The 26499-nt window shown below is 37.8% G+C and overlaps 1 protein-coding gene across 1 annotated transcript in view; it reads left to right on the plus strand.

Annotated features, from left to right (window-relative positions):
* trps1 (trichorhinophalangeal syndrome I) overlaps window positions 1-23201 on the plus strand; it is a 125640-nt gene extending 102439 nt beyond the window's left edge. Inside the window, 2 exon segments of the mRNA XM_055053719.1 lie at window positions 10244-10366; window positions 15634-23201. Of these exon segments, the coding sequence (XP_054909694.1) occupies window positions 10244-10366; window positions 15634-17151 (1641 nt within the window). The 3' untranslated portion in view covers window positions 17152-23201.
* The last annotated feature ends 3298 nt before the right edge of the window (window positions 23202-26499 follow it).

Here is a 26499-nt window from a genome sequence, read left to right on the forward strand (position 1 = left end):
GGGAGAATAAAAAACACATTTATGTGAGGACCCAACTAAGTGTGATCCTAATTTTGTTCTATTATCTTGCATCTTAGCAAATGATGAGTGGTTTCCCTCGTTAAACATGACAGGAGAATGTCTTGTGGACTCATATATGCCCAGGGGCATCTACTGATCCAGCCTAGAGCACGTCAGCCGTGTTAAATACGCAGACGGAGAGGGATTGCGCCCTCTGTTAAGAAGGCAATTACACAGATATTTCTAAACATGCATTAGCCTGTTTTTATTTTTCTACAAATACTAAACATGTTTGCTGGATTACCACTTGTACACACATTTCCCGCTGGGTCAGATGATTCTTGCTGTATCCGACATTTTGTTCTGCATTCAGTTCAGTTGTTCACCTTAAATTTGCAACACCTGGACTCCAGCTGCAAGACCTGTTACTGAATTCAGCACCAGTTCTGACCAAACTGACAGTGAATCCCACTCTGTGTTTTGCTGTGCTTCTCTCCACTCAGTGTTCACCTTGAACCTTGTGCCCAATAAGTGTTGCTCATTTCTCACTGCTATGACCTCTGACCCCTGCACACACACGGTTATCTAAAGCAGAAAAATATGCAATTTGCCACTGAACTGAACCAGACAGACATAGAAATTGTTCTAGATGAATGAATGCATAAACTTTTCAGCCTTGTTGTCTTTGACTGCATTTTGTTTTTGAATTTCAGACTAAACTTGCTACATACATTTTGACCTAAAAAATTCTGGGTGCTACACGGACAAACTGTGAATCTGTGTCACAGTTTATACTCTTTTTATTCTATCAATTCATCATCTATGCCTGTTTATGACTGCAAGGCCACAGGGGTCCACTCGTCCTGAGTGAAAAACTTAAATACAACTAAGCAAATTAGAGTACAACATGGATGCCTCCCTTTAGTTTTCTTTTATGTATTTCTTGCTGTACTGTTGTTTTTAAACCTTTATTTTTTTTTTCTCTGGCTGCACATAGCCAGAGTACATCTATTTTCTTACTGGGATTTCCTAACTTATGTAGATAAACACACATTTTCCTTACGTTTTTTTTTTTTTTGTCTTTTCTCCTGAAAGATGGATAAGAGAACTGGGCCAGATCTTTACTTAAAATGCCCATAATAGTGCAGAGAGGTGTAAATACAAATCAGTTTCATATGAATTCTGATGTGAGTGACTATAACTAGTGACAATATGTTTATTTTCAGCTGGTTATATGCAGCTTCGCTGTCCATGGATTATCTGAATGTGTCATGTGCATCTCTACGAATTGTGTGGGAATCAACCCACTGCCTCATTCTCAGATAAACAACAAAATAGAGTCTAATACACCTAATATTGCACTTAATGCCTGTGGATAAACAGCGGGTATTAAGGATGCACATTATGATAACTTCTGCTTTCAGTCTGTATCCTTTTTCCTCTTCTCCATGCCTTGTCAGAGGGGTGATTTAAGGTTTCACTGTCCTGGTTTCCACACTGAATTATGTGCTCTTGTATGTGAGTGGCAGTGTTTATTATGTGTGTATCTGTGTGTGTGATGCAGCTAAGTTGGTTAATTTGAACCTACAGGGCCTTCCCATGGCAACACACATGATTCTTCACTTCCTCTCTTAGTCACTAACACACAAACACTCGTGCTCGTGCTGACAATCAGGCATCCATTTCAAAGGCAAACGCTTTAAGGTACAAGCACTGACTTGGTGCTTTTACTGGTCAGCATGAAGTAGGTTACTGCTCTTCAGAATCCAATTGGAAGGAAATGTATTTTTTGAGATGGGAGAAGAAGGCAAATGCATTTTGTCCGGTAAAACTGGTAAATACAGGTTTATAACTACTAAAATAAAAAAGAGTAGAATTAGAATCAAAATGCCCCCCCTACTCTAAGGTACGACTTCTGTTTGGTTACAATGAGAAAAAATGCACTGTATAACCCATCCTATCATATCAGATAAGATATAAGATATCTTATCTGGTAGCTTTAAAGTGCATAAAATTAATCTTTTGGTAAACAGAAGCACACATAAGTTGATATCAGTTTGTTAAATCCAAATGCACAAAAGAGATTCCTACATGCACACCAGTGCAGAACATACACCACAGCTGTGGCGGCCAGCTCTCTGGACTCACAGCATGCACGCATGGATGCAGTTTATCAAAATGAGATCTATGTGGAACCAATTCCTTTTATTCTCTGTTGATTCTTTGCCTCTCTCCTGGCTCCTTCCCATTGTTCACCCAGTTATCAGGCTTAAGCCCACACCGCCTCACCGTGACGTCGATGCATCTGCAATCGTTTATCAAAATTAGTTGACTGAAAATAGGATTTTCCTTCTTTGTATGCGTGTGTGCGCTTGTGTATGTGTGGCCTGGTCTGTTTAAGGCTCTTGGCTGAGGTCATAGAAACAGAGAGGACCTCACTGTGCCACAAAAGGTAGCTTCTACTGTATTAACCAAGCACAGGAAGGATGGAAAAGAAAGGCAGCAATTGGGGGGAGAGAGGCTCCGGAAAGGAGAGATCACAAAGAAAGAAAGAAAAGAAGGAAGCAGGCCACACACTGTGGCCCACATTACTGTGAGAGTGAGAGAAAGTGAGGGGCACTGACCTTACTCTCCTTTTGTGTAAACTTTAGACGTCTGTGTGGTATCATGTTTTTTTTATTTTTTTATATATACTTCAACTTTTTACTCAATATCATCATTTGTTCATTATTCCTGTTTATTATTTAGATTTGTTATCACTTGATTGTAGTTTTTTTTTTGTTTTTTTTTATCTGTCTCTCTAACTCAGCGTTGGTCTTTTTCTACCTGGATTGTTTTTGGTGTGAAAAGAATCCATTTGCCATGGGACGTTTTGTACCATCCAAGCTTCAGTTCATATTGCACCTGTTTCATACTCGCACTGATACCTGACAATGTAAAGCCATTTTCTGTAATACAGATATAGCGTTTCTTAAAAAGGGCAGCATTGTTTTCCAGGCATACAGTGCCATTTTATAGTTTGATCAAGTAACCATATTATGGTCTGTTGTTATAAAAATGCTACATTTGTCAAATATGACTTAAAAGAAATGTCACTTCCTTATTTAACGCTTATTTAAAGTGGGCCTCTGTCTCTTTAACAAATTTCTGCTCTTTCTAAATCTCCACCTTCAGAAATGCATCACAGCATAAACTTTTTAGCAAAGCTTTTAAGTAGCATTGCACTGAGCAGTAGTTCATATAAGGAGCTCAGTAGATGTGTTTGCTAATTACTGCTGGCGAGTCTGACGGAACTGAGAGGGGAAGCCGCGTGGGAGGTGGTAGCTCGGTAAATTGGACTTTGCCGCTCAGAGGAGGAGCTGCGCTTTGAAGGTGGCGCTAGGTCCCACCAGGCATTTTGGACAGCTGAATGGTTGCTGTGGGAGATTGAAGGATTTCTCAAAAGTGCATGAAAGAATCAAGGCAACTCTAGCTTGTCACCATTAAATTTTCAACCTGAGATGGTTTGGCAATCGTTAATTATGAGAATAAAAAATAAATAAATGAGTTGAATTCACGGCAAAGAAACTTACTCATACTCCATCCTGGCACTGCAATTTTACACACTTAGTCAATTTACATGTGCAACATAAAACACAAAGACTCATCATAGATGCCATGTGCCTCATTAACGTGAAAGGGATTGAAGTTTGACAAAATACACTTCATTTCTTAATGTTTAGAACAAGATGTGTCTTTAAATAAGCCAGTGAAAAAAGACGGTGTGGCCACAGTTCTAGATTTACTATTACTGTGACTGAGGGGTGGAATAGTCATCATGCAAATCCTAATGTTGTGGATTAATTTCTAGCCCATCAATCTAGGTATGAAGTACGAATGTGTGTGTATTTAGGCATGAGGTTTGGTGAATGTGTCTCTAGTGTAAAGCGCTTTAAGTGGCTGGAATTCAGCCCATTTACCAAATATATTACCTGTATTCCAAAAGCCATTATTTTTATTACTGTGTTTGCATTAATTAGAAAACGAAATAATTTACTAAACTAAGCAGCAAATACAGAGTTTAAGCACCCATCTGGAAAGAAAATCTTACAATTCTTATTTTCAAAAGACAACGATGAGTGTTCATCACTTCTGTTTGGCACCATGATGTTGAGGACTAAAGCGGGTAATATTAGTAGCTGATTATCAAGGCTGTAACTCTTTCTCTTGTTACTTTTCCATACTTCTTGCAGCTGGTAATGATCACTGAGAATGACCTTAAAAAACTCTGATAGCTATGTAATATAGATTTTTTTTTCAAGTTTGTTCATGACAAGGGTGGTCCTTTCCTCTTATTATTTTAAATGGATCCTAAATATAACTCAGCTTGTTTATTGTCTTGTGATTAATTTTATGGTCTAAGTTCTTTGACCACATGCTTTAAAAACTGGACCTAATGTGGAATAATCAGGAATCTGGGGTCCTTATTAACTAACTTGTTCAGTATGACTGTTTTGGCTTGAAATCTTGTCCTGTCATTGGAAAAGCAAATTAAAAGGAGGTAGTAGTTGAATTTAGATTTAATTTAGTGGTTGCTTTGCTCAGAGTAATAAGTCTGTTTTTCTTTTTCTTTTTCTTTTTTTTCACAATACGACATTCCCTCTTTAAGTAATGTTTGATGCTCCTCATTATCACTGCAGCTCTGTTTGAAGTGAGCAGCAGGAAAGTCACATTTCAGATTCATATTTACACAACCTGAGCAATAAGTTGCACCTGATTGCTCCATTTGACATCTGGATTACACCTGATTGCTGCTTCAGTGAAAGACACACAGGTGAAGAAATATCACAGCCATAACAGCAGAATTAAAATGATCAACACCTCAAAGAGCGTACAGTTGAAGAGAAACTCGAACAGTTAATCTACTTTTTAATTTATTTTTTTTGTATTTTCTTTGTCTTCTCGTTAAATAAAATGACAGGCAAAATGAATATGGAGTCATTCCTTTTATGAATTCATTAAATTTTAACCCAGTTATGGTATAGGGTGAAGACACTTAAATGAGTATATCAGAATTGCCGGGGTGGGTTCCTGCAGCTGTGTGCATGACTGGAAACAGACATATACTGACACACAGGAACGCAGAAAGTGGACAGACTGAGTCCTTGTCACATTAACTGCAGTCAGTTTTCTGTGTGTCTGTGTGTGTGTAGGTTACAGACATGATTAATTTGGTGAATCTTTATCTGAAATGATTCCTGTATCCTCCTGCGCAGCTCTATTTCTTGTTCTCATTTCCACCTGGATGTAAGATGGGATGAGTACGCGTGTGTGATCCATTGTATAGGATATTGGTCCTGGCAGTATGGAATTCAGTTAATTCCTCCAGCTACTCTTCAAGGTTGATTAAATAATTGCTGATTTAATGCGAGTGTCAGTGTAAGTCTGTTTGTGTGTGTTTCTGTATGTTAAAAGCAGGGATGATTTGCTCAGTAAGCAAATTAAATGTAATTTCATTTTGGGAATTTTGTCCAGAAATTAATTTAGACTCCAGTGCCATTTTCTCTCCTTCTGTCTCTTGATGTTTTGCCACATAAGTTTAAGGTTTTTTTTTTTCCCTACCTTGACATACTTTTAAAAGTGTTCATAAAGTTAAAAGGATATAAACTCTTAAGAGGTAAAGCAGCTCATGCATAGCTGTTCTTTAATGAATTATTTCAAGTAAAGCTGCGCTGGCACTGCTTGAAGACGTTACCACACATTCCTTGCAGATGGCGAAATGCATTAGAAGGGCTCAACTCAACTACAGGACCTAAACCCTCGGATGCTTATCTGTTTCAGCCAGCTACAGCGTGACAATCCAAAAAAAGCGAGCTGTATAAACACTTGGTTCAGCATCTGTAAATTTTTGGCTTCAGGAGAAACTTAAAGTGGACTCAAAGCCGCAGCTGAAGTGTTTAGTCACTGCGCGGTCGCACCATATGTTTGGTGCTGAATAAACATTCCAAATTAAGTTATTTATGACAGTATTTCCATAATTTATTGCAGCATTTTAAGACGGCAGCCATCGAGATGCATCAAACAGCCACCAAAACATAGTGAAAATTTGAAAAATAATTTGGGCAGATGCTCATTTCATATAAAGTTGAGGAAGTCCAGCAGAACCACAAGACTCTAAAAGTTTTGAAATTAAATGATGAAATGTACCCCTTTTTCAGTGAGCATATTTTCTCAGACTAACACCAGTAAGGTCATGTAGCCCATTAAATTGAACACCATAAGGGACACAAAGGCTTTCTGCTAAGAGCTGCTTGTGCATTAGAGCAGAAATTGACCAAGCTGATTGGGAGTTATTAAACCGCTAAATGTTTTATATGCACTCGTACTCTTAATGTGGCTGATTTCAGTTGCTTTGTGACTGTGATAAAACCTACAAAAGCTGCCAACTTACCAGATTTGATTCGTAATGTCAATTTGTGATTTGCAGTGTTTACTCTCTTCCTCGCAAGATTTTAAAGTAGAAATTTGGAAATTTGGTTTTGGTTTGCCATTGGTTCATTCCATCCGCCCGCCCACCCACCCACCCACCCACCACCCATCCATCCATCCATCCATCCATCCATCCATCCATCCATCCATCCATCCATCCATCCATCCATCATCTATTTGTCCATCCATGTTTGCCTGCTCATTCTTCCATTATCATGCCATCTTTCCATCTATCTATTTCTCCATTATCCATCCATCGAGCTAGCTCCTGTTTACCTGATGAAATCTGATAACTCTCCAAACCAAAAGTTAATATACCAGCAGTGAACAGAATATTTCAAACAATACAAGTAACTGTACCAATCATACTTTTTGTTTTTGGAGTGGAGGAATTATGTTTTTTTTTTTTTCTGTGTTGTAGCCTCAGGAGAAATAAGAGCAACTCTCTATTAAAATACTTTCCAGATTCAGTTGGGGACTTTGCTCGAATAACTCCAGTACTTTTCCTCACCATTGAACACCTCTGGGTTTTGACTGTGCATCTTTCTTTCTGGATGCGTGTGCATGTGTGTGCGTGCACCTTACCCCATGTTTATGTGTATGTCAGAGGGCGTTGTGTTGGTGCCACATAAACGATTATAGGGCTCAGATAAATAGACATCATTAAGCCTCTGAACTGTAATTATCGTCAGCCCTTTTTGGGGAGGCTGAGGTGAGTGGGAGAGGCCAGGTATCGGTAATAAATCAGCAAAACACACACAGATGCCCACACAGTTTGCTAGTTAGTACCAGTGCATCCTGCCCAGAAACCTCGTTGACTCATATGAAGACAAGGGTGTACGGTTCTGAGCACTACACTTCATGTTGACATAATATTACGTGTGTTGGTGCGTTGAGGCTTTTGAGCATTTTACATTTCCACAAATATCAAGCCAACCAGCTGCTGACTGAAAAGGAAGTTGAGAGACCATGAACCCAATATGTGTGCAAACTGTCCTTTCCTGTGCAATTGACACTTGAACCATACCCTCACAGTTACACACATTGTGCTATCTTTCTGGCCCAGATTCAGGGTAGTGAATGTTTCCCTAACACACTCCTTGAATCATGGCCTCAAATCCAAATCGAGCATTGCTTCATTAGCTGGTGGAAGCAAATATTTTCAGGTGTACGTGTGTTGCAACGAGGGGCAGCTGTGGGGCCATATGCGAGTGATTTAGGAACTCGGAGGGAAACCAAATTCTGATGACAGACGCACTGTTTGGCTTGCAATAGTCTTGCAATAGTCACACACACACTTGTGCACACACACACAGGAAGCATACATCAATCAATCACCTGGCTCTGTCTCTTTACATGTGGTGACCGTATGGTGTGCTCCCCATGCACTCACACGAACACGCAAGCTCTGGCTCGGTGCGCTCCTGACGATTTGGTCATGGAGGTGTCCTTCTGTCTAATCTCAGGTCGTCATAAAACACATGTTCCATAGAGAGTCTGATTAGATTAGCTCAGCTGTTTATTACATGTAGTAGGTTGTTGGGCAATCAAGAAATTTTCTGTACAAATCCAGACTGAAAGAGCCAAAAGAATCAAGGAAGTAGCTACCGCAAATACTCCAACCTTACCATGTGGTATTCAGGAGAGCATCTTCTCACAGCCATGGGGTTTTCAACCTCGTCATGTTCACCCTGTGTGGCGCACTAAAGACTTGGAAGGTTTGTAACTGGATGTGCAAAAGAGGTTGAGACAGTGTTCTTATGTGTGTAGAAAAATCATTACATTTGTTGAGGTTGTTTGCCTTTAATTAGCCGTGTCTACGAAAATCAGCTCTCTGCAATTTGGGTTACTAATCACTGCTACATTTATGTTGTGGATAAGAAAATATGATTTTTCTACTGAGGACTGAAACTGTTGCAAATATATATATATATTTAACAAATATTTTAATGCCTCAATAAGCCTAGAAATTGATATTTTAAAATTTACTGTTTTACATTATTAAATAATTTTTTACAGTTTCAAGTCATTTCACCATCTAATAAAAGTCACCAGAGCCCAAAAAACCTTAAGAAAAAAAAAAAAAATCCCACATGCTTCATGTGTTCTGTTTGCCAGTTTGTATTGTGTACAAATTTGGGTGGTCCCAATTGTTGTGTACTTTCAAAAGAAATGACATCCTATCTTAGGTGGTGAAATTTGTTTTGCACATGACTTTGGACTGAAGCAGTTGGGTAATTCTGCATGTTTGCTTGTGTGGGATTCCAAAAGAATCATAAAGTGGTTTATTGGGCTTTGACACTTGCAGTAAAGAAATTTCCAATAAATAAATAACCCAAACGGAGCAACGTCTACTGGGCTGTTATGCTTTTAGCTGGCAGCACCAAGCAGATGTTAAGTGGAGGCGCTCAAAGTGGCTCCATCTGTAGCTCTGCTCTGAGATTACCAGCAGCCTGGTTGAAGTGAGACCCTCACTAGTGCTTTTAACTTGTAAATCGGGATGTTCTGAGATTTTTTGTATGCCATCCATAACTCCCAGTTGTGTCATGAACACCATATGACAAAAAGTTAGCACTAGTCACAACAGAAACAGTTTTTGGGAAGGAAGTAAACTTTTTTGGCGTCTACTGTTGCTTAAAAATCATCCTTCATGTTGTCAATGATTAAGATGCTTGATTTTGTTTCTGTCTTTTTTTGCTATTGCCTTGAAGGTTACCTGCATCTGCTTGTATCACACCACAGCCTAGTTTACTTGTATATTCGTGGAAACTAGCCTGATTCATATTTTCCATTATACTACGTCAAAAGACGCTTGTAATCGTTTGCCGTTGGAAGTTAGCTTTCAACACAATACTTTGTGTGTCATTTTGGCGCAGCAATTGTAGATCTCTCCGTGGCTGAGAGCAGGATTTGAGAGACTTGAAGAGAGGAGAAAATAAATACAAGAGATGTACGATGATGAAATTTTATTTTAATAAACGAAAGAGAGAAGGAAATGGTTTGCGAGACTGAGAAACCGAGTCACAGTGGAGAAAGATGAGGTATGCTGTCCTCGCAGGGTCACAAAGGTGGTGTGTGGGGCCAGAGGCTTAATGGGATGGAGAAACGTTGTGATTGGCTCATTACTGTGATGGAGCACATTGCCACAACAATTGGCCTTTTCACCTCCCACCACCGCTACTTCACACCGTTCTTTCCACACACTGCTTTTGTATGCACTGCTGCGCCGTGAACTGCAGAGGTGTGTATATGAAGAAGCATACGCTTGTACAGCAAAAGTCAAATATTGGCCTGCTGCAGTTCTCAGCAACACTTTCTATTGCTGCAAGGTGAAAATCTAAGTCATTCATTTGCATGTCTTGCAAGCAGCACTTTGAAAAAAGAAAACCCAGGAGAATCTCAAGAGTCACACATATTCACTTTTTTTTAACACAAGCAACATATTTCATTGATAGGCTTATTTAACTTTTCAGAGTGTGTTTATTTTGGGGAAAAGATGAATGTGTTTAGTATTGCTTCAAATCAGAGCTCATCGTTTTTCAGCCACAAAGCCAAGGTGGTCGTTCTTTCTGCCTGTCTCATAACCTCATCTACCAGTTCAGTCATCTGTGGCATGCCCATTAAAAGAGAATTATTTCAAATTAGGCGAAAATTGTCGGCACTGTTTGCGCTTCCATTCTCGTTATAACTTATAATGTCTTGTCATATTTGTTTGCCGTATTTGAAAGTTTCACATAAAGTTGCTAATGCTGCACATCATTCTGTCTCTTTGCAGCGACGCAGAGGTAGTGGGGTTTTCTGTGCAAACTGCCTGACCACCAAGACGTCGCTGTGGAGGAAAAACGCAAATGGAGGCTACGTCTGCAACGCATGTGGTTTATACCAGAAACTGCATTCGGTAAGTCAGCGGCAGACAGACACAAACACTTTCTGGGTGCAGATTAGTCTATCATAGACAGACTATTATGAGACGACAGGTTTATGGCGTTTTAAGTTGAAAACAATTTAAATATTTAGATGAAACTTGTCATCAATAACTGCGAGGAAAACAGTCAGGAAATATGCCCTTAGACAGAGAGTGGTCTCTGGGAATCACTGTTCATTTCACTGCCAGACTGTCAAGCAGCACTTTGAAAAAAATCCTTTTTAGTGTTGTTCCTATGTGTATCAACGACCTTTCTGAAAGAAAGTGCAAAAAATCCACTGATCTGTGTTGTGTGCAGTGTTCATGATGGCAGCTGCGGCCTTCATTTGATGTGCAGAGAAATCTAGAGGCACGCTCGTCAAATACTAGAACTGAAAAACACAACAGTAAGGCAAAGTTTAACAAATTAGATCAAAATCCAAGTAATGTTATATTTTAGAATTTATGTGAAAATTTTATTTGTCAGCCTTAAAATTTCTTCAAATGATTTCTTCAGTTTAGCTGCAAGCTGTATTTTGGTAAATATGGTTAATTTTAGTTTAAATTTGAAGCTCTGAAGTCAATTTCTTTGCATATTCAAAATATTGTCATAAATTTGTAATAAGAAATGTTATTTTCTTTAGTTGCTATGGTGTAAAAAAATTACATAAGAACCATTATTCCAAATAGTTTTTTTGTAATTTCCCCCTGTCTGCCTCTAATAATGCTTAAATTATCTGTCCGATAAGTAATAACTGCTGAATTAAATTTCCAAACCGGTTTATATTATGAGAAAATCACATGGGAGTAAAGTTTTTGCAATAAGTAAAAGGAAATTTGTCTGAGTGGTGAAAATTAATTTGAAGGGCTGAACTGCCATCCACTCATATGAGACTCATAAAGAAAAGGTTGTTCATAGCCATTTTATGGACTGCTGTGTTTTAGTGCACACGCAGGGTGGCTTTGTCCACTAATTATTATTCTTCCTGTGTGGCCAATTAGCATACGATGCAAATGAAATTGTGCATAATGCAGTTAAATGCTTCGTATCTGTTTGACTCTCACTGTGTAAAAGTAATGCTGTAGCAGAGGAAAAAGAAAGTATTGTTAATTTGGCGAGTGCCGGGAGTTTGGGGAGCCTTTCGGCAGTCGCAGCGAGCCAGTTCCTCGGCATAGGAAATATGATGGAATGGATGGAGTTTACCATCAAAGCCTGGGGAAAGTCGATGGAAATCCCAAATTTAATTAGACCGCATGAAGTTCAGCTGAGATAAAGAGCCAGCTTGATTTTTAGTTGACTTGAGGATATCAAGCTTATTCAGACATCCTCTCAAGGTATTCAGCCTAATTATGCACTTTACAAATAATATCAGAATTATACAGAGCCTCAAACTTTATCATGTTTTTGGCCCTGACTTTAAAAGAGGCTTTCGAGAGAGCTCCAAAAGTCTGGAACTTAAGAATTTTCTGGCTTTGAAAAAATATGTGAATGCAAAATAAGAGTATGGACAGTTTTTTGTTTTTCAAATCCCCAATCCGATAAAATAATCTGTACTCGTTCCCTCTTTCATATTTGACTTAATCTCCTTCTTTGTGTCCTTACTTTCTTCTTTCCTGCCTTCCTTAACTGTCTTCTTCTTTTCGCCTTTTTTTTATTTTGATCTTCAAGGGTTACCTTTTTCTCTTGTATCCTTCAATGTATCCTCTGTCAATCTGTGTGGCCTACCTCCCTTCTTTCCATCTTTACTTTCTTTGTGTCCTTTCATCTGTTCTTACTACTGTCCTTTCTCCTTTCTGTTTTTCCTTCCTTTCTTGTTCATTCCCTCGTTAGTATCTGACTGTCCTTCCTGTCTTCTTTGTTTCATTCTTCTTCCCTAAGAAGGAAGCTTTCTTTCTTCCTTCCCTCCTTTGGAAATGTTGAGTTTCGGAAGAGAATATTTACGTGTGGGATCCCCATTAAAAATGCACCAGAAAGGCTTTGAAGAAAACTAAAGAAAATAAACATTGCTAATGAATGAATGAGTGGGCTGACCATACTACAAGCCTGTTGGTGGGATGACGAGTCACTGAAGATGACACTGAGGAAAGAAGCTACCGCATCGTTTCCTCTTTCCTACCCCCAAAGATGTCCTTGGTTCAACCCGTTCATCTCATCTGCTGCTCCAATCACGTCCTGGCTCCCTCCACTCTTGGCAGTCCTCACGACAACCATATTTTATATCCTATAATAAAAGTTTTATACGCTCTACACACATTATTAGAGAGGATAGCAGCTAGTAAAACACTTGAGAGTCCGAGAGGGAAAAGGAGAGTTATGAATAAAGAGGGGGAAACAGGCAGATGGAGAGAAATGACGAGTAAGAATAGGAGTGGAAAGATAAATAATGTTAGTGGGAAAAAAATGGAGGAAAAGATAAAGGCAGCACGAGGATAATGAAGGGGCAGGGGGCAACTGAAGAGTGAGAGATGGAGCCTGTCGCAGAGATTAAGCAAAAATGCAGAACTCTACATTCAAGAACAGATGGAAACAGATGGAAGGACTGATAAATAGAGCAAGAATTGTGCCTACTGGCAGTAAGTCAGCCTAGGTATTATACCATCCATCTCTATTTATACAAAAGTGCAAAACATCACAACTGCCTTGTTTGAGTTGAACATCTCACATGCACAGGATTAGTAGCTCAAAAACCAAAGAACTGAATATTTTCCGTATTATGTAAATGTCCCGTTAATTTAACTGCAGTTCCTATAATGAATAAGCCTTCTTTACCAATGAGATTAATAATTTTGGCTTATTCAAAACAATATATTTTGGTTACAGAAAGTAACCCTCCTTTCTGAAACATATGAGGTGACTTGCCTGTATTTATGTATACTTGAGGGCAATGTTACGTCAACAATTTGTTCTAAAATAAAAATCTGAGAAGTGTGGCTTGCTTGTATTCAGACCCTTTAGTAAATACATTCGAGGATTGTACCAAGGTTGTCTGCAGTTACAGCTAAGTCCCTATCAGTTTTGCACATGCTGAAGGTTTAATTCATCCTCCTTGAGTAAAATTGCTCAAACTCAGTAAAATTAAACAGAGATCATCAGTGCACATGATTGCATGTCTTGCCACAGATCATCAAGGATGGGATGAATACAGATATCATCCACTTCAATATAATGCACTAGTTTGTGTTGACTGTTCACCTAAAATCCCAATAAAACACATTTAAATGTTTAGCGTGTATATTTATTTATTTTTACAAGGTGCTGTATGCTCTACAACATCCCAAAAACTGCAAATTGGCAAAAATATCTTTGGGGTGAAGCAGGTAGCAAATAAGAAAGTCATGTGATATTTGGCAATATCAAGAATCCTTTATTGTCATTATGTGGTCACATGTAATGAAATTCTGTTTGGTCAGAGTAGTTTGAACCACTATGTCATACCAAATACTGACTTATAGACCTGTCACTCAGACTGCAGCTTTAATTTTTTTATAACCTGTCACGCTTACAAAGCTCTGTTGCCATCAAGTTCTTGCACCATCAGAGAATAATTCGTCTGTAATTTCCCCTGTGCATCGCATTGTGGGAAAACTGCGTCCATCATCAGACTGCCGACAAATCGATTAGTCTTCCAGTATTAGTTGTTTCTGTCAGCTTCTACTGTCAGCTGATTTAAATCCCAGCGCCACAGTCTGGTAGTGGTTCTCTTGTGCTTATTTCTTTCTTTTCTTCCTCTTTGTTCCTGACCTCTTTCTCCTGTGGTTCCTCAACTTGCCGCTTCCCACTTGTGATTTATCTCTCCCCTTTGTTTACGTCTCTCGTGAAAGAAAAACAAACAGGAAAACTATAGAGAATTAGAGAAATGTCTGTGTTATAATTTAGGCAGTGTTTAGGCTGCCACTTCTCCCAGTGGTGTAATCTTGTTTAGATATTGATTCAGACTTCTAAATTGTGTATAAAATCTTCAGAGGGACAGTTTCTCTGTTAACAGTGGAGACGCTTTGCATTTTGTTAAAGTACAGTGTAAAAAAATGCAACAAAGCATTGTGGACTTTTGGTTAGGACAATTTATTAAAGTATTCTTCTTTTTACTAGAAAAATGGACCCTTAGCATTTTTCATGACTGAAGTTATTGTTGTTGTTGTTTTTTTTTAACAATTGCAAAATACATTAGACTACAATCCAAAAATGACACACTTTCCCCCTTTGACCTGACTGAGTAACAGACTTTTTAAAAATCCAGGGCTTTTCTCATCTGGATTTCTGCAGGTTTTCAATAAGTTAAATTGTCAATTGGCACATAACTGGAAATTGTAGAAGAAAACTTGTTAGAAGAGGAAAAAAAGCTTTGAGAGGTTCATCTTCAGAGGTTCACCTTCCACCAGGAAAACAACCACAAATATTCAGTTAGAGTTACAATGCAATGGCTTGAAGCAAAGAATATTAATTTGTCAGAACTGTCTAGTCAAAGTTCAGGACCAAAATCAATCAAAAGAGTTTGCGAGTACTCTTAATTACAAATGTTTCCCATCCAATCTGGCTAAGTTTCAGTTATTTTGTGAGGAAAAAAAATAGAAAATACTCCCGTCTGTACATTTACAAAGTTCGCAGTCGTACTACACAATACTTGACTCGGGTGAGAATATCGATGCACACACAAAAAAAATTGTTCAAGAAAGTTGTTTTTTTTTTAAGTTTGTAAAAATACTAAATTTTAAATAAACCTTAGGTTTTAACTTTGTTGCACTGATGTAATTTTTGACATAAATAACTAAATATCAACTAATGATTTGCTTCAGCAGTTTATCAGGAGGAAAATGAAGCATCCTTTTCTCAATTTGTATTTTTAAATGCATTTTTTCAATTTGCATTGACAAATGCAATGCACAGTTTGACCTTTATGAGTGTGGCATGCACTTCTCAAAGTAGAGTTGAGCTTGTCTCCTGGGGGCAAACTGAAATTACAGAAGATGTGAGTGTGCCCCCTTGTGTTTAGGGTAAAAAGTACAGCTTTCAGAGGTGGTGGATATGTTGGTCTTAAAAAATTATAGAAGAAAATTACAGGTTTCTAACTGATGCATTTTCAATAACAAAAAAGATATGCTGACTTGATTGATCAGTTTGATTTGATTACACCATCAGCACTCACAGAAGCCTCTCATTCATTGAATAAGTTATTTATTAAATGTCGTTATAGTCAAGCATTATTAACATGATAGAGCTGGGGAACTCAGTAATATTCCTGTATGTCTCCTTTTATTTGTAGACTCCCAGGCCCCTGAACATCATCAAGCAGAACAATGGCGAGCAAATCATTCGACGGCGGACCCGAAAACGCTTGAACCCTGATACGTTGTCGTCCGAGAACCCGGCCCCAAAACAGCAGCGAATCACCAGCGAGGAGCGTCTGAACGGTGAGGAGCTGGACACCAGGAGCTGCCCTTCAGTGAAAAGCCAGCAGCCTTCCCCACGCTCACGCTCCCCGCGGTCCACTCAAGCCTTCTTAGCCAATCAGACTCTGGAGATCCACAGGCGCATGCCTCCCCTCCTCCTTCCCGCCAACTCTACACCAGTCATGGTGGCCGAGAGCAACGGGGGCATCACAGACGGGGGATTAACGTCCAAACTAGAAGTGGGGAAAGGAGGAGGATCAGAAAGGGGAAGTCCAATTGAAAAGTACATGCGTCCATCTAAACCCTCAAGCTACTCTCCTCCGGGTTCGCCAATTGAAAAATATCAGTATCCGCTTTTGCCATTACCTCTTCCTTTGACGCTGTCACCTGATTTGACACCTGAATCTGATTGGCTCAGATTTTGGACCAAGTATAAGATGGCAGCCACCTCTGGGATCCCTGGTAGCATCAGTAATCTGAGTAGCCCGAGTGGGATTGGAAATAACGCCCATCATCTCGGAACCATGGTGACCCCTGTACAGTATCACCAGCAAAGCTACACGGTGCCTTACTGTGCTTCCCCTTACTCCCCTCTGCCGCCTCCTCCAGCCCCTGCTCACTACCCTCCTCCGCCTCCTCATCACGCCCAAACATTATCCTCTGCATCACCGGAGAACGACACTCCTTTGGATCTTGCAATAAGACAACGAGACACAAGCAACGCAACTATGTATGTGTCAAACGGTTCAGAAAGAAAAAGGAAGGAGTCGCCCCGAAGTGAGACCTCGATGGGAAACTGGAAAGGTGAGAAGGAGCGTGAAGAGATGGCAGAGGAAGGAAAACGTGAGTCAAGCATTGTGTCGAACTGCTCGAAGGCAGACGCTGCCACACAGGATGACCTCGCCAACCGGTGCACTCACTGTGGCATCTACTTCCTGGACGAGGTCATGTACGCCCTACACATGAGCTGCCACGGCGACAAGGAACCGTACCAGTGTGGGTTTTGCCTCCATGTATGCGCGGACCGCTATGACTTCACCACGCACATACAGAGGGGCTTACACAAAACGCTGCCACCGCCACAGCAGCAGCAGAAGGATCATACACCAGACGGCAAAAGTCTTCATGTAATGGCAGCGCCAGAGTGTCGCAGTCAGACACCTGCGCCAAAAGATGGAGGGATCACAAGCGAAGATGATGAAGTCATGAGTACAGATCATGATGGTCAAGAAAAGGCAGAAACAGACAGTGGAAGTATACAAGAAGTTGAAAAAGAGCAAGAAAGAAGTAAGGAATTATGTGGGAAAACAGCGTTGGAGGATCAGAAATCCCCCGAGATAACAACTGTGGCAGAGTCTACGAAGTTAGATGGGCTGACTGATGGAAATTAAACGACTCACAAAACGTTAATAATATGTTATTGGAGTATTAGGCTTTGTGTTCCTGAAGGTTTGTTCATTTCCTATTGGGCGTAACCTTAAAAAGCACTCCCACTGTCAAAGGCTCAGAGAAATATATTGCAGGACCCAGGTGAACTACAGCTGGGCAAGGGGAGAAACAGCCTGAATCCTCCGGTGAGTTACGGCTTACCTGACAGATTTGTGGCAGGGAGTCAACAGGGTGCTGGCATCCAGCTGAAATCACTTTTCAGAAAACAGTCGATCTGCGTGCATTCACATAGGAGGATCGGAGGCTGGACTAACATAGCCATCAAACAAGAGCAAAAAACAACTCGAAGTATAACACTTGAACTTTGCTGCGTTGATTTCATCTGCTGCATTTAACCTTTTTATTTCAGAACAACCAGATGTGATCTGGTGAGAACTGCTGCGCTTTTGCCCAGAACATGTTTATTTTTCCTCTCAAATGGATCTCAAAAACCAAAAAACAAAACAAAACAAAAAAAAAACACTTTGTTTTGAGTATTTTCAAACTGGTTTGCTTGAAACCAGCTAGGGCTTATATGCGGTTCAGTTGGTACGAAATTGACCAGTTTCTTTCACTTTATCCCATGCTGTTTCTCAAACTGATCCTGGATCAATGCAAAATCTACATGGTGGCTGAAAACTAGTCCTCACCCTTTTTGAAACTGCTTGAATCCAGGTGAAACTGATAAAACTGGTCTAAAGTCTTCATCTGCTTGGATGAAAAAAAAAAAAACACAAAAGACTTTATTTTTTACTTTCCACTGTGCCATGATACTAGCTATGTGCCTGGCTGCCTGCCTAAATAGAACAACCATTTATTAACCTGCTTGACATTTATATTAATGATATAAATAATAATGGAAATAAGAAGAAGAACCATGATGGCATCATTAATCGAAAATGCAATTTGCTACATTTTTTTATTTGTTGTTTTGTAAAGGTAAAAAAAAAAAAAGCTTTTTAAAGGAAATGGTACTATAAAAATTAGTCTATTTTAGTTCTCGTTTTTGTGTTTTTAATGAGATTTGTTACATTGATAAAAGCCGTCTAAAAAAAAAAAAAAAAAAATGGTACAGCAGTGGAGGGGGTTGTGTGCGCACATGTGCATTTGTTTTACTGCATTTACAGTGTGTAAATGCACACTGTGTGAGGATCGAAGGGTTTTCCGTCCCTAAACGATGATGTAAACATAATGAATGCTAATGCTCAGTTTCTTAGTCCTCAGGGGTCACACGTGCACACCAACCTGCCTTCATCACAGCATGTGACACATCATTTGTACACATCAAAGGCTTGGTGAGATAAGTGTTTTTAGCATGTTGCGTCTTGTTTTCTTTGGTTCTTCCTATATATGTTTCTATTGTGTGTTGTTTTTCATTTGGCAATAGGCCAATGTGTTTCTTTTTTTTAGGTTATAATTTTTCTTAATGTCTACATGTGTTTAAGTTACTAAGTGTATTAGAGAGACTTCAGAAATTAGGGAGCAAAACCCAACATTTTAACTGTATAAACTAGTCTTAAGAGATCCTTGCCTACAGTGTTTAATGTCTTATTGCTCAGAGTTAGAAACAAAAAGTTACCTTTATGTAGCACATTACAGCATCTTCATAAGTTTGGAAAATCTGTTGCCTTTGTAATGGATGGAAACTGTTACTTTTTTTTTTTTTTACCTTAAATATTACAGAAAGCCTTCATAAGAAAAGAAGTATAATTAGATTTTAAATCCTGAAGTATAGAAAAAGTTCTCAAAGGTATTTGTTTTGTTTGTTTCTTTTTCCCGGAGTCCCCTCAATCAGTTGAAAGACATGTTGGTTATCTTACCTGTTGTCAAAACAGAGACTTCTTTAGCCTCGCTGCCTTAGATGCTGGAAAACAAAAGAAAAGAGAACCCTTTGCTGGATATCAAAGACAGGGAAGGAACAAGATAAGAATCAGGACAAAAACTATTTTTTATATTTATTCAAAAGATGTTAAAGAATAAAATATCCACTTGGTGCCTGCTAACTATACATTTTTTAAAAGACATTGACATTGATACAATAATTTTCTCCATAATGATTATGTTCCTAGTTTTAAGGAATGCTACAGAATCAAAATGTCACAGTTTCAAAGACGGTGTCATTTTGTGTCACGTCATTCTCACGGTTCCCACAGGCAAAGACAGTATGGGGTTTTCTCCATGTGCATGATTTCAAAATACCACAACGCCTCCACCCTTTTGTCAGTCCACTGTGTTTTTGTCTAAATTATGAAGTCAAATAATTTACTTCCTCTCAAAATGGTTGTACTTTTCTTCCTCTATTCAAACGTACAATTAGCACCACAAGTTCAAATAAAGAATCCAGAAAATAAAACTAATAAATCCTTCTACTCAAATTTACAGTTAGCATTTAAGGTTGTAATGAACACATGACTGATATTAGGCATCATGCAATAACTGGTCAAACTTTTCATTTTTAGTCTCCAAAGCAGGAACCATGTTTCTCTGTGGTTAATGTATCATCAAACTTGTCAGCTTACTTTCCATGTTTGCACACTACCTTCTAGAAATGAGCCATATCTCTCAAAGAACCAATCTCCAGTGTTTTGGTCTTCAGTAAAGGCATTACATATTGTGTAATTGATATTATTTGCTAAATAATAATACGACTATATACGGTACCTCCAATAAAACTGGTTTTAAATTAGGACCAACATTGAATTTCATCTTGAAACTGAGAAACTGAACATAAAACATTTTCAGTGAATTGTACAATTTTGAAGAGAAAAATGCAATTATGGTGGAGAATAAAAAAAACATTGCTAGTAAATATAAAAATAAACATTTGCATTCAGTGGATTTGTTTAATCATTGATCTATAAGAAGATTAATTTAAACTGACAAGCCAGCTTTATACTTCTCATAAGATTCTGAAATAAAGCTGCAGGTTGTTTGTGCAATATAATTACTGAAGTCGTTGAAGTCTAGGTTAAGGAGTTGGCTGTTTTTTATTCTTTTGTCCTTATTTCAAAGAAAGACTCCTTATCTCCATTAACTGTAACATTTTAAATTTGATTTTACTAAAAAATGTTACCCAATATGCAATGTCTGGGGATGTTCAGCAAACTTGTCATTCAAACTTTATTGCATTTTATTTTTGGCAATATTTTGTCCTGTTTGTTGTTTTTTTTGTTTTTGTTTTTTTTAATGAACGTTAAATTCAAACTTTTGATCTGTTAAGGGGCTTCTAGTATATAAAGAATGTTTACATCTGTATTTGTAGCAAAACAAAACAAACAATGCACTGTTTTTTTAAGACAACAATGGAGTGGATGGAAGGATGTTGGCTGAGATGGAAGGATAGGAGCATTTGAAGAATTTGTGGGAGACAATGAGACGTACAGTAGCTGATAGAAATGTTTTATTGGCTTTTCCTTTGACTGTGTGCTGATTTGAATCTATGTGTAACAGTACATCTCAGTCAACTCCTTATTGTCCTTTCAATAACCTGCCTTCTCTCAGCATCATGTGTTTTCAGTGATTTACAAAGCAGAGTGAACAAGTTTTTCAAGGTTTTGAATCAGAGTTTTGTGCTGTTTTCAAAATGTTCACTCATTTACTGACAAACTCATACTAAATTTAACAGGAAGAGTCAAGATTTCATGCGTTTGAAGCTTTGGTTGTTTTTGACCTGATTTTTAAGTTACAAAATAAGGCAGTATCGTACAAATCACACCTCAGTTCATATTCATATCATGAATATTTTATATCCTTATTGACAGATATTCAGTCAATACTTTACATTTTTTTATCTGTTCCTGTTAGTTCAAATGTACAAAAAAGTGTTTTGACAGGAAAGGGCCATTAAAGTCAGTCTTCTTTATTGTCAATTCCTGTACTAGACATACAGTGAGGTTTCTCAACATCCCCCCGTGAAACTAAAAACGTAGAGATATTGCATAGCAATAAATAAGAACAAATAATAAGGAATAAAATATTCCATAATTTATACAAAAGTACAACAGTATTATTAAAATTTCCCATGAACCAGATATTATATACAATTTATAAAACACAAACTCCTTCATAGTTCACAGCTTAGATGGATAGAGCTCATGGGAGAGAAAGAAGGAAGGGGGCAAATCTGCAGCAAAAAATCCTGTGGGAATTAATAGCTTTGTTCAATGAGGTGCAAGATCTACACCTACGCCACGTGGTTCTCCATAAATGCCTATTTTAAAACGTTAAAATTAAAAACGAACTCCATAGTGAAAGAGTGGACAATTTGAACACAGCAGTAGCTACTCAAGAGTTTAAATGCTGACATATCCAACTAATTTAAGTGTTGTACAGTTGACTTGAACTAGGCTCTGGTTGGTTCAAAGCTATTTACTGGGTTTTGTCATTAATTTCAAGATGGTTCATATCCAGAGAACCAACATTAAACAGGAATACAACATAAGTTCTCCCCTGTATTTTTATTTTTTATTATGTTTTATGGACTTCTTAGAAACATTTCTAGGGGACTGTGAAAAAAGGGGTATATGAACTGTTATTTTGGCTAATTCTGGCGTGAAAAGTCATTTTGATGAACCAGAGAGATTTCTCGGTAGGCTGGGGGCCAAATAACATTTTTTTTTTCTTTATGCCATGATGTTTCCGTGTCTTAATTTTTGAAGGAAAATATTTTCTCTGTTACTAAGTTGAAAGCAAAAAAACAACATCCTTGATAGTGAAAACTTTGTTCTTGCACACTGAGTTTGTTAAAGCCCTTCAAAAATCTGGTCCCATTTGACAATGTGCTTTTGTTTTCTGACCAGCTTTTTGACAATGTTGCACCCATTTAAGGAAACTGTACTAAACCATAAGTACACTTGCGTCTTTATGAATGTTGGGATTTAAACTTTTAGATCATGGTAACGATTATGCAAATATGCTAAAAAAACAAACAAAATTCAAAACGTACATAAAAAAAGTTAGGGTCTGGAGAATACATGGTTTTGTTTTAAATTAGTGATTACTGTATGCTTTTTGGTAGGGTTGATGCCCTCTCAGGAGCGGGCATGACGCCATGCATTCAAAGGTTACTGTAACAGAAATGGCACCATACTGAGTGCTCATTTCAACTCGGTTGGAGACCACGGACTTCAGACTTTATAAAAGTAGCATTTTTATATTGCTTTTGTTTTTTTTATTCACTTCCAAATAAAACCAGATCAATCGTTTTCGCATTTACTGCTCATTCAGCAAACGTTTTGTGACCAGGTAGTGCTTGAATGCATATGACACCCATTTTTCCGATTTCATCAAATGCACCACATTTCTAAAACATAATGAAAAACCGTTTCTGTCCATGTGATAGCATGTTGGCGTGAGAGAGCGGCTCTGGGAGAGTTTTGGAGACGGGAAGAGAACGGAGCGTAGTGACCTTTTTTGATTTTCGGCGAGTTTTTTTTTTTTGGACTACAAGTGTGTCCAAAGAGTTTGTGACCTTAAAGTGTAATGGCATTTTGAATCAGCGTTTACATTGGGAGGCCTTATCACATGTTTTGTCTTTGTCAGAATGTGCTCTAGGAATTGATGCTATTGCTTGCACTCCATTTATTATGTTCTTATTGCCAAGGAAGGGACAACACACCTACACACATAGGTACATAGTGAGCGTAGATTTTGGGGTGAACAGTGTTAACTAAGGCTAGTTTAGTTCTGGCTGACAATACACGCACACTCATACACAGTACATGTTTATGTTTAATCAGTTTGTTGTATTAGGAGTTTGTCTCTTCTATGTTGAATGGCTTTTCTAGGGAAGGTTATTTTTAGGTTACGTTTTTCTCTCATGTTATTTTATTCTGCTACCTTTCTGTATGTTATTGTTTTTTTTTTTTTTTTTTTTTTTTAGTTTTGTGTCATGCAAAAATGATATTTCAGCTACATATTTTGACAGCCAAGAAAAGTTTGTTACACAGCTAAACTTGAAGAATAGTGATGACGATTATGATAATAATAAATAATAAAAGTTATAACAAACGTTCTCGAAAAGGACATTGTGTGTTTTATTTCAACATGGTCTCTAGATAAAGAAGAATGTGTTTTACGAAAACCTATTGTGTATTATAAACCGAGCATGTTTGTTCTATATGTTTATAATATCAAGATGCTCATGTGGGACTTTATTCCAAACCAGACACATTTTTGAAGCCTGAATCTTAAGCCTGCTGACCTTTCACTGTGATTTCTAAATGAAGCCTCTACATTAATTTGTTTTTTAATCTATTTTTGTTTGATGCCACCTGCACCTTTTATCGTCTCTTCATACCAATATCTATCTTTATTTTGTATTTTCATTTAGGTAGAAATGACCGGCGGTGTAAGAACATGTTTCATGAACATAATTCCTTTTTACTTAAGTTACTGAAGATGTTTTAGCTGCTGATCCACAAAGTCAAGAGTTTCTGTGTGATGAATCAACTTGCAGTCTTTAAAGATATTTGGTACGACTGTTGCGTCAGTGTAAATGTATTCCTATTTCGAATTTGGACAATTCCACCTATAAATGTTAAATTCCCATGGATTTCAGTGGCGGTTGAGAATCAAACAGGAACACACGCACACAATCACTCTCAAGGTTTACTCATAAGCTGTTGGCCCACCAAACTTGCCAAAGCGAGTAGAAAATAATCGCGGTGAAACATCAGTGATTGTGAGCCTTCTTGCTAAATGGGTGCTTCTGTGTTGGGTCAGCATTAAGATGCTTTCATTGTGACATCTCTCTGTCATTTTTCTCTTTTCCAGACATTATCAGGGTGAAAGTTGCACGCTAAATACAGTCTGAGTGTCTCAAGTGATATTACCTGAATTAATAAAAAAAATCAGGCCAGGTCTTCTGTCATTTCAGAATCTTCAAGGATTTGGTATGCTGAGGTGAGTAAATATTAATCTATACACACTGTGTGCATATTGTTGTATAAGAAAGCCGTCATACACATTTTTAAAATATTTGTCCTGTGTCTACAAAGATCTGTCTACATGATTAAATGAGTGTTGGGCTGAAGACTATCCCAAAACACACAAGTAATAAATAAGATATCTCTTGTGTTTTTATCCTCTGTGATTATATTTGATTGTAGTTATGAAGTTTAAGGCAGTACTCATTTGGACTATCACCAAAAAATTTTTAAAATACAAATTCAATACTGGAATTGCAACTCAATTTGCACCAAACGGAAGAACTGTAGACTTAGTAGAGCTATTTGCACATAGTTTAATAATACTTCATTTTATTTATAAGCTTCTTTTCAAGCCTGTCGAGGTCGATTTATATCAACATGAAGCAATATATTGTGAAGAAAATTATAAAGGTTGCAATTGATCCTCTCTCTAGCTGCACACACAAAATAATTAGAATAAATAGAAAAAAGGGTTTTACCTTTCTATTTTATTCTGCATATAATTGATTTTGCTTATGCAAATGGCATGTAGTTAATCCAGGTTTTATATTTTGAGCCTTCATTTTTCATGTTCTTTTTTTTTTTTGCCTTCCGCTCTTTTCTTTTACAGGAAACAAAACACCCTGTACTGCCTCTAAGTCTTTTGTGCTACTAACTTTTAATGAAAATTGATTTGTGAAAAACATATTCTGCTATAGCAATTGTATGTTTGGCTTTGTTTTCCTTAGCTGGTGTGGAAATCTAATTTTAATTTTCCACTAGATGCAGGTATTGTTTTTTATTAGGGAAAGATATTTTTTTTCTTGCGTGTTTAACAACTTAGGTAAGTTTACCCCCAAAACTCACATTTTATGTTTAAGTCTGTAGATTTTGAGTTTGGTTTTTATCAGAGTTATGGAATTTTGTTGTTGTTTTGAGGAATTGGTGTCCTTTTGATATTTTATGTTTTCTTGGCATTCAGTTATTTTTGTGATATAACTTGTAATATCTAATTTATCCCTGTGTTAGCTTGTACTGTTTCAACCTTCCTCCCAGCTCTTTAGTCTTGCTTCCCCTCAGCTGCCATGCATTGGACTCACCTGGATTCTATATGCGTTTTCTTGTCTCCTCATTATTTAGGCATGCAGTTTTCATTCACTCTGCTGGTTTATCCTTCTCATGCTGGTTCCTGTGCACAGATGTATGTCCTATTTCCTTCCTGTTTGTTTTTCCAAATTACATTTCCTATAAATAATTGTTCCCACACCTCTGCCTTCTTCTTATTGCATCTGAGTTTTCCTGTACAAAATAAGACAAGAAATAAATGACAAGGATAAAAGGACATGTATGTTGTTGCTGCGTCATCTTAATTGCAGTCTTTGATGGAACATTTATTGTCTTAAAGAAACAGGTGTGGCCACAGAGAGGTCCTATCCTGTAGTCGTGTCCCTCAAAACTAACATTTAATTTGAGAAATATCGATTTAAGCAATTGCATATCCAGATAAATATTCAAAACAGCGGCGTGATATATCCCCTTAAGTGAATGATATAAAAGGAAAAAAAAAAGCATTGCTTAAAATTACAAATTTAAACACAAAGAATTATGTCAAAATAAAAATCAATTGGACTCTGATGCACCTTTTTAGTTTTCATGTTCTGAAATTGAGTTTTGATTTTCATTGTGGCATCATGGGATCTTTGTCTCCTTATAGTGCATCTATATGTTTTCAGAAGATTAAACGTGACATGATTAGAAAAGTAGAAAATGGTTTGAAAAAATATCAACAATATGTAGCACTCTCAACCTAACACTGCACATCATTTCACACCATAGAAAAGTAATGCAGATATAAAATAGCGCAATAAGAATATTATGTAAAACCTAAAAGGATCCCACTTAATTACTTTTATTAAAAACAAGAGGAATATCACAGCAACAATTACCGCAAACTCTACCACATCATGACCCCAGCACTGCTGAACTATGATAACACCAGGTTTCCTCCCCAGCACACACCCCACTGAGGTAATTTGAGAACCTATTTTCCTCCAGGCTCACTTTGGGTCAGGAACTTTGACAGACTAAATCAGCACAGTGACGCTATCTTTTAAATGACAAAAAGCTTCTAATCTTTGGGTAATATTATGTATAGCATTATCATTTTATCTTTGCGGCTATAAAATGAACATTGATCAGGGCTGATTAACTCTGCCTTTGAACTTGCAAGGAAATTATGTAGCAGCATGATACCATTTATATCTCTGTTTGTGCGTACGCATGTGTGCGCGTGGGTGTGTGTGTGTGTGTGTGTGTGTGTGTGTGTGTGTGTGTTGAAAGCGTAGAACTGTGAGATGATTGGGCACAGAGAGTCAGCTTCAGACTGGAATACTAAACACCCCG

This window comes from Poeciliopsis prolifica, unplaced genomic scaffold, assembly GCF_027474105.1.
Source record: "Poeciliopsis prolifica strain line A6 unplaced genomic scaffold, Auburn_PproV2 SCAFFOLD038, whole genome shotgun sequence".
Lineage (NCBI taxonomy): Eukaryota > Metazoa > Chordata > Actinopteri > Cyprinodontiformes > Poeciliidae > Poeciliopsis > Poeciliopsis prolifica.